The following is a 9,878-nucleotide window of genomic DNA, read 5'->3' as shown; positions in this document are numbered from 1 at the left end:
GGAGGTAGCTCGGGGCGTGACAAATCCTAGGCCAAAAGCCTAAAGAAAAATCAAAGTAGAAGACTCCATTCAAGATTCTTTTAATCTTTCTTCAAGATTCTTCTTTAATGTATTTTCTCCAAAAAAATTAATTATTTTCAACTCAAGAGATCTTAAGAAAGTAATTCAAGAATACCTTTCTTGATTGTTCTCCTTTAAACTAGGTTTCAAGGCTTCTAATCAAGTTCTCCTTCAAGATTCCTCAAGAACCTTGTTTTTCTAAGTATGTAAGGCTAAGATAGTGTTGAACAAGTTCATCCTCATGCACTACATATTCTTTCAAATTAGTAAAAGAGAAATCTAGTATTCGACCCCTAGATTTGAGTATTTTTTAGATAAGTTGATTTTAGTTGTTGAGTTCATGGTTCTTTTGAAAATAATATTCCTAATTATTGAGTTTCTATATTTTTATTGAGATCCTTGAGTTAATTTGTTAATGTCTATAATTCAACATCAACCCTATTTTGAGTTATAAATCTTGAGAAGTTTTCAAAGCCAACACTTGATTTTTAAACCGAATTTCGAGGAAGTAAGTATGAAAATGAGAAGAGTTGTATACACGAGTTCCATATTTTTGTTTAGACTCTTCTCTCGAGTCATTCATGTTCATAAATTCTTCATGAACTTCATTAGTTGAGTATCTTTGAAATTAGTAGTATCTTCAAGTTCGACGTCTTGACTATTTAGTTTTCGATCATTTTGGGATTATGTTCCTAATCATAAGGATACTACATGTTACTGATGAAGGTTTTTGAGCTCAGTAGTTCTTTCCCATAATTACACATGAACCTTATGAGTCAAGTAGTCTTGAGATGAGAGGTATCATAGAGTCCTTGATTTAAGTAGTTCATGCCCATAATTTTGAATGAACCCTTTGAGTCGAGCATTCTTGAGATGAGCAATATCATTGACTCTCTGAGTTCTAGAGTTTTTGAGTTCCAAGTATTTAGTTCTATGCATGGTTGTTGAAAAACCTTGAATTGAGTTGTTCACATCCCTAATTCGGCATGAACCCTATTTAAGAAGTGTTTTTTTACAAAATGTTTTAAATCTTGTTTTATAGACTTGAGCCCCTAGTTGAGAAAGAGTATAGTTGAGTTCATTTTCTTTAAAATGATGTATGAGAACTAAGTATTCCCAAGAGTAAATGATTTTACATTTGAGTTGAGAGGAAACTAAGATTCCTAATGTAGTTTTGAGTAGTTTGAGTACCATCTCTTTTAAAAGAAAGATATTGAGTAATAATCTCAACCACAAAAAGAGTTATGTTTTTAAAATATGAGCTGAGTATATTTTTGGGAGTATCATTGAGAACTGATACAAAGACGAGTTCTGATAATTCAAGTCTCCATAAACCATATAGCCACTGTGGGTAGAAAGGTTCATGCTTTTTAGATGGTTCCTCAATGATTTTTTGCATAGACTAGTTTATCCAATTAGTTGAGAGGTTCTATACTCTGGCAAAGTATAGGATAGTTCTGGAAGCATGGGTGAGACGAAGTATCATCACCATAGCTCATAGTGATACGTAGTATCATCACATAGCTCATAGTAATGATTGTCGATTAGAGAAACTCTCATAGATTTATATTGTATTTTATACATACAAATTGATTTATTATTGTATTCTTCAATACATTGAGTTGCTATCTACTTTTTAAAAAGCTTTCCATATATATTACATCTTTTGTGTTGCTTTATCCTTGAGTATCATGAGTTGAGTACCTTTTAGTTGAGTATCATATATTTGAGTTGAGTATCTTATTCGTGAATTGAGTTGAGTTGAGAAGAGGTAAGTATGTTTCCTTATATCAAGTTCAAGCCTATGTTTATGCTTTAGAATTTCTCTTACATGCTCGTACATTACACGTACTTAGCCATTTGGCCGTCATCGTTTCATGGTTCAGATACATGCATTAAGGATAATCAATAGGTGTTTCGTTGAGGTCATGTGATATTCCAATCATCTTTGGTGAGCCTTCTTATATTCCAGAGGACCTCACATTTATCTTACAGTTAGTAGATTTGAGATGTCGTGGGTCTTGTACAAAAATACCTCATGAGTAGAGGCTTCATAAATAGACAGTAGAGTTTAAGAAGTTTCATTGCTTATTTTGTTAAATATTTTAAAGACTTGAGTTGCCTATTTGGGCTAGTTGAATATTCTATCATATTCAAAGTTAATCATTTGAGTTAAAACTTTGTATCTACACTCTATGAATAATTTATCAAGTTTTCAGATTTTGTATGTTTGAGTTAGCCTTTCACTTGTAGTCATCAATGATGAGAGTTTGCTTGGGGACCATCAATGGTTCTTGAGTGTCAACAATGTCCAGGGTATAAGGCTCGGGTCATGACTATAACTTTCCAAAAATATAACACCTAATATAGAGCTAAACATGAGTGTCTAAAGGTTTAGATACTTTTTTATGACCTAAAATAATATTTAGAAGACATCCAAGAAGTTTAAGAGCCAAGACGTCCATTACATCCAGAAATTAGCCTAATTGAACTAGTTGACGTTGCTATGTTTGGGGATGGTTTCAGAGATTCAAATGAAGTCTAAATATTGAAAAAAGAATTTGATTAGGTAGAGTATAGTATAGAGGGTATAAACATTCCATAACGACGCCCCAAGGACCACCTGAAGGGTCGAAGAAGAGGACCTCAACATGGGTGGGCAGGCTTCCTAAGCAGCCTACGATGTGTCAAAATTCAGTGGGCTGCTGCCCGACGCGCAGACCACATAGACCTCACTGGTCTAAGAATAATATTTTGGGGAAAAAGTGCGTGTTGGCCTAGCGACGCGGAGCCACTTCTCAGATTTGGTGAATTCCTATTTTTGACATTTAAACTTCATAAAATGATCAATTTAAGTTAGGGGGTTTTTAGGTAATTTAGGGGGTGATTATATATAACCTAAGGGTCATTTTAAGTCATTAATAACTCATCCAAACCCAAATTTCCAAATCAAAACCTAAAAGCTCTCACCTCTCTCTACTTTCTCTCTCCGCAAATCCTCCATTAAAGAAGGAAGGAAGCTTGAAGAAGAAGGCAAATTTCTATAGGATTTCACTTCAATTTCATGAGTAAATGTTCATTAAGATATGGGTTCTTCACTCTTGGGTTTCCTTTCCCAAAGAGGTCCTTTCAAAGTAGATGTTTAAAATACCCAATTCCATGGGGTTTTCAAATTCTAATGGGTTTTCTTCTAAATTTCAAATTGATGATGAATTATGATTTCCTATGACTAATTGAGTATATATTGTTGATTAATTGATGAAATTTCATGATGATCATGTTCCCTTCCCCAACCTCCCAAATCTTTGATCTTGGTTATTAATTGATGGGAATTGAAGAATGATTTGATTATTAGACTTGTTTTATCTATTCTAATTAATGTATGGATTGACTAGGGTAATGTAGTGTTGGGATTGAATCAAATTCTTGGTAAATTCATGATGAACCATAATTCCCCTATTCCTAGGTTATAAATTGATGTTAGTTGGGATTGTGATTATGCAATTGACATAGTTCTTGTGTTAATTACTATTGATTTATGTAACTACACCTACTGTTGGATGTAATCTGTTGGTTTATGGTAAGACCATGATGATGGTTGTTGAAGGAGATTGATTAAGTCCTTATGTTCCTAACATTTACTTCAATTATGACGGCTTGGGATTGATGATGTAGTTCAATTGAAGCAGCACTTGTGACTAGCCTAAATAGGTTTTGGTATGATGTTGAATTGAAATGTCTTTACTTTGTTATTGTGGGATTTATGCTTAAGATAAAATGATATAAGGTTGATTATGAAGTACCTATGTGCCTTATTATGACATGATGATGATGTTATGCTAATCTCACATATGAGGGTTGCCATGAAAGGATATTCTCAAACAATTCCTAATGAGATAATGACAATTACTATACAAGGGATTAGACCCTATGGCCTATATTAAGTTATGATGACTAATTAAAGACATTTCCAAAAGGGACTCTAGCTTAGCACCTACTAAAATGGAGTGAGGAGTATCCCTTCCCACATAGGGAAGGTAGGATCACTAATGTACTCTTGTGATTGGAGACTATAATGCATGTAGAATAAAGAGGGTCCCAATTATATCTCCTAGTTCTTGAACTATGTTGCCCCATAGGAATACTAGCTAGTGCATCCACGTAGTTGCTATGTTCATGTTTTAGCACTACCTTGGCAAGTAGTCTACCTTCCTTCGGTGTAGGGTTCCATGACACTAGATTCCACATTAGCTCATGTGTTCTATGTCGGTTAAGGCAAGATCTTCCCAAAAGGTAAAATGAACTAAAGGAATGAACTCTAAATATGATAACTTAAGGGGTCTAGCTTAGTGTAGGTAGGGGTATGGGACTCTACCTAAACATTGCATTAGCTAGCCTTGAGGGGAGTCTTAGGAGGATGCTCTTATGTATAAATATGCTTATGATGAGATATTATATGTATATGAGAGACATGTGCATTGTTGATACTATTTGTTGGTTAGTCCCACTTATTTATATGTGTTGGCCTATATTGTTAAAGTATGATGAAATGTACTCTTAAATGCTATGATATGTGAAGTAGGATGTTAGTCATGATTCTTATTGTGTTACTTGATTGAGTAAGGTTATGGGGCTTTGCTTGGTTATTGCACTTGTTGACTTGATAGGAGTAAGTGTCTTGTTTTGATTATGTTGTAACGAACTCCTATCAAGGCTTGTTGCTATTATGACAGGTGATAGAGTTTCATTGACTATATGTGCTAAATCTTATGATATGCATGTTAACTTAACTAGACTTAGTATTGTTGGTCTTGTGGTGTACATGTTTTGTACTTAATGGATGTGCCAAATTGATTGGTATGGTCTTGTTAAATGTTTATAAAGGTTTTTAATGAAAAGTGCATCTTTATGAAATGTTGATTTTCTTAGCATGATTGCAAAGTATGTGTGCATATGGTCTCATACATAGTATAATTGGGGTACTAACCCCATTTCTTCCCTTTCCCCCCAAGAATTTATTATCCGCTTCGTTGAGGACTCTTTGTGAGCACTTTGAAGTAGGCTTGGAATTTCTCATTCATTTAAGTGAGTAGGTCCTAACTTTTCGAGGGAGATTTTAATATCGAGCTTATGGAGTTGTTTTACTTTTAATACTTATGTTTATTCTATTTCCATTTGAGTACGAATTGTATAAGCCTATATGTGGCTTCTTTACTTGATGTAGGGCTATGCTTAATTTGATATTCTCTTATTTTATGGTTATAAGATGAGACATGTATTTGAGACTATGTTATCTTTATATACTTATGTGCAATAAAAGTAGAAGGAAGTAATCTTCCTGTACGAAGGGTCTATATATAGTCGATATATATATCTATTATGTGTATGTAGAGGTCTATGTAAACCTCCATGTAGAAGTAGTAAAAAGTTTTAATATTTTTGCATTTTTGACCTATGAAAGTAATGATGTAAGCTAAGAGGATAGTCTTAGTCCTCAAAGAAGACGACCACGCGATTATGTATAAGGGGTAAACCCGGACATGACAAACTTGGTATCAGAGCATCAGGTTGAATATCTTTGAGTCGATGCCTCTCTTAACCACATCTATGTAGGTTTATATTCATAATTGTGAAGCGCGCCACAGTTATGAGGAATTTATGTGATGCATAGGAAACTCTCGCTTTCTTCGAAATCCAATATCGTGCCACTAGAGTATACTTATGGTGTGCCCTTAGCATCTAATCCTCTTATTGTGATTATAGGCAATGAATACTCGAAGGAATGTGGCATGGAGACTTGAAGAAGATATTGTCAATGCGGGAGTTCCTACCCGTGGTGATCAAGTTCCTCCTCTTTAGGAAGAAGTGAATGATGACTAAACCCCAGTGAATCCTCCTTTTTGATGGATGAGAACATAAGGGTTGCTCTCTTCCAAATGGCCCAAGCCAATACTACCCAAGCACAAGCCGCCACTACTCAATCCCAAGCCATGACGTCCCATGATAATCGAGAGATTGTACCCCAAGAATATTAATAAGTAGCTACCATGGCCTCTCATCTAAGGGATTTCACTTGGATAAATCTCCTACATTCTATAGGTCCTATGTTGAAGATGACCTCCAAGTGTTCGTCGATGAAATCTATAAGATCCGCTATGCTATGGGGTTGTATACTAGTGAGAAGGCCAAGTTAGCCACTTACCAACTTAAGGATGTGGCTCAAGCATGGTTTGTCCAATGGAGGGGCAATTGGCCTTTAAGGGGTGGACCGGTGACTTGGGAGGTGTTCAAGAAGGCTTTTCTTGATTGGTTCTTTACTAGGGAGAAGGGGGAAGCTAAAGTGGTGGATTTCATCAATATTCTCCAAGGAGGTATGAGTGTGCTTGAATACTTCTTGAAATTCACTAAATTGTCAAAATATGCTCCTTCTTTGGTTTCCTATCCTTTAGACGAAATGAGCTTCTTTGTGACGGGGGTGTCGGATGATTTGCAACAAGAGTGTCATTCGGATATGCTACATAACAACATGAACATTTCTCATCTCATGGTTCATGCGCAACATGTAGAAAAGGGAAGGTCTAAGAGGAAGAGTAGAGATGCTAGGAGGGAAAGATCTTTTGATGGTGGTTCTTCAAATAATAGTCTTGAGATAAAAGACAAGCCTAGGTTTAAGAAGCGGGTCTCTAACCAATTTCCTTCCAAGTTGCCTAAGGCTAGTGGTAATAGGGTGTCTAACCCTAAGCCTATGAAGGGAAGGGATGCTAGATCACCAACCAAGAAGCCAACTTGTGAAAAGTGTGGCAAGCAGCACTATGGCAATTGTCTTAAGGGAATGAATAATTATTTTGGTTGTGGTAAAAGTGGGAACAAGGTTAGGGATTGTCCTAATGTGAGGGGTCAAGACAAGGGTAGTGGTCAATTTTAAGCAAGTGGTTCAGATGAGGCTCCGAAGAAGAATCTCTTCTATGCTCTTCGCTCTACGTGCAAAAGACTTCTCCCAACGTGGTGACCGGTATGTTGAAAGTCTTCTCTACTTATGTGTAAGCCTTACTTGATCCTGATGCTACTTTATCATTTGTTACTCCTTTAGTAGCTAAAAAGTTTGACATTTTGCCTGATATTTTGCATGAACCCTTTTTAGTGTCTACCCCGGTGGGTGAGTCGATTGTTGCAAAAATGGTGTATAGAATTTTTCCTATAAATATGCCCAATGGAGTTAATTATGTTGATCTAGTAGAACTTGATATGCTTGATTTTGATATCATATTGGGTATGAATTGGTTGCATGATTGGTTTGCCTATATTTATTGTAGAACTAGGGTGGTGAAGTTTAACTTTCCAAATGAGCCCATTTAGATTGGAAGGGGGAAAATTCTATTCCTAGAGGTCGTAGCATCTCTTGTTTGGAAGAATTCAAAATGATTTCTAAAGGGTGTTTATATCATATAGTAAGAGTCCAAGATTTAGAATCCAAAATTCCTCCCATTGAGTCAGCCCCCATAGTGAGAAAATTTCTGGAGGTCTTTCCTAATGATCTTTCCCGGTATTCCTCCCGAACGGGAAATTGATTTTGGTATCGATTTGTTGCCGGATACAAATCCCATTCAATTCCTCCTTATCGGATGGCTCCGGTCGAATTGAAAGAGTTGAAGGCTCAACTCAAAGATTTACTAGACAAAGGCTTCATTAGGCCTAGTATATCTCCATGGGGTGCTCCGGTATTGTTTGTGATGAATAAGGATGGGTCCCTTAGAATGTGCTTCGGTTACCGCCAACTCAATAAAGTCACTATTAAGAACAAGTATCCTCTCCCTAGATTTGACAACTTGTCTAATCAACTTCAAGGGGCAAGCTACTTTTCTAAGATTGACTTGAGATCGGGGTATCACTAACTTAGAGTGAGAGGTGAGGACATGCCAAAGATGACATTTCAGAATAGATGTGGTCATTATGAGTTCTTAGTAATGTAATTTAGCCTCACAAATGCCCCAATGCCGTTTATGGATATCATGATTAAGGTGTTTCAAAGTTACCTAGATTCATTTGTCATTGTCTTCATTGACGAGATCTTGGTATATTCGAAAAGTGAGGGTGATCACATGAACCATTTAAGGGTGGTGTTACAAGTGCTTAAGGAAAACTAATTATTTGCCAAATATAATAAATGTGAGTTTTGGTTGAGGTCGGTGAAATTTCTTGGTCATATATTTTCTAGTGGAGGAGATGAGGTTGATCCAAGAAAAACCGAGGTTGTCAAAAATTGGCCTAGACCATTGAATCCAACCGACATTAGGAGTTTCTTGGGTCTAGCGGGTTATTATCGGAGGTTTGTGGATGGTTTTGCACTTGACTACTTTTCCAAAAAGAGTAAAAAGTTTGAATGGCCGGAGGTATGTGAGAGAAACTTCTAAATTTTGAAAGATAGGCTTACTTGTGCTTCGGTGTTGACTTTATCGGAAGGTACAAATGGTTTCGTTGTGTATTGTGATGCATCCCGTGGGTTTAGGATGTGTGCTTATGAAACATGAAAAGGTAATAGCCTATGCTTCTAGGCAATTAAGGTGCATGAGAGAAACTATCCAGCTCATGATCTTGAATTAGCGGTGGTGGTGTTTGCCTTGAAAATATGGAGGCATTACTTGTATGGTGTCCATGTTGATGTGTATACTGCTCATAAGAGTCTCCAATATGTATTTGCTCAAAAGGAGTTGAATCTCCGACAAAGAAGGTGGTTGGAATTGTTGAAACATTACGATATGAGTGTTCTCTATCACCCCGGCAAAGACAATGTGGTTGCGGATGCTCTAAGTTGTATGACCTTGGGTAGTGTGTCTCATGTAGAGAAAGACAAGAAAGACCTAGTGAAAGATGTTCATAGGTTAACTAGGTTAGAGTGAGGTTTGAAGATTTTCCGAATGGTGGTTTTATGGTACATCATAACTCCGAGTCATCTTTGGTGGTTGAGGTGAATTTCAAACAACTTTTTGATCAACCAATGATGGAGTTGAGGGAATTAGTTCTTGCCAAGCTTGATGAGTCATTCTCGTTAGGGAGGGATGGTGTCTTGAGGTACCAAAGAAGGTTGTGTGTTCCCAATGTAGATGGGTTGAGGAACCGGATTCTTGAGGAAGATCATGGGTCCCGTTACTCCATTAATTCGGGTTCAACAAAAATGTACCATGACCTTAGGGAAGTATTTTGGTGGGAAGGTTTGAAGAAAGACATAGCGGAGTTTGTTTCTAAGTGTCCAAATTTCCAACAAGTGAAAGTCGAACATCAAAAGCTGGGTGGTTTACTACAAGAAATCCAAATTCCTACTTGGATATGGGAAGACATCAATATGGCTTTGTAGTAGGATTGCCTCGGACTCAAAAGAAATATGACTCTATATGGGTGGTTGTGGATAGGTTGACCAAATCTGCTCATTTCATTCCCGTCAAGTCTTCTTATTCGACGAAAGATTATGCAAGGATATTCATAGATGATATGGTGTGTCTCTATGATATTTTATTATCCATCATATATGATTGTGGTGCAAAATTTACATCTAGGTTTTGGAGGTCATTCCAAGAAGGGTTGGGTACCAAGGTGAAATGAAGCACCATTTTTCTTCCCAAACAGATGGTCAAGCGGAGTGCACTATTAAAACCCTTAAGAATATGCTTAGAGCATGCATTATTGATTTTAAAACAAATTGGGATAAACATTTTCCTTTGGTGGAGTTTGCTTACAACAATAGCTATCATTCATCTATATCTATGGCTCCTTACGATGCTTTGTATAGTAAGAGATGTAGATCTCAAATTGGATAGTTTGAT

At 36.6% G+C, this 9,878-nt stretch overlaps 1 protein-coding gene across 1 annotated transcript; it reads left to right on the top strand.

The window, feature by feature from the left end:
* Window positions 1-6,220: 6,220 nt before the first annotated feature.
* LOC138338846 (uncharacterized) lies at window positions 6,221-6,985 on the top strand. The gene has a single exon (XM_069289929.1). It carries the CDS (start codon window positions 6,221-6,223, stop codon window positions 6,983-6,985), a length of 765 nt encoding a protein of 254 aa, XP_069146030.1.
* The last annotated feature ends 2,893 nt before the right edge of the window (window positions 6,986-9,878 follow it).

This window comes from Solanum lycopersicum, chromosome 10 (genome assembly GCF_036512215.1).
Source record: "Solanum lycopersicum chromosome 10, SLM_r2.1".
In the NCBI taxonomy this organism is placed as follows: Eukaryota; Viridiplantae; Streptophyta; class Magnoliopsida; order Solanales; family Solanaceae; genus Solanum; species Solanum lycopersicum.
This window is presented reverse-complemented; position numbering and strand designations above follow the sequence as displayed.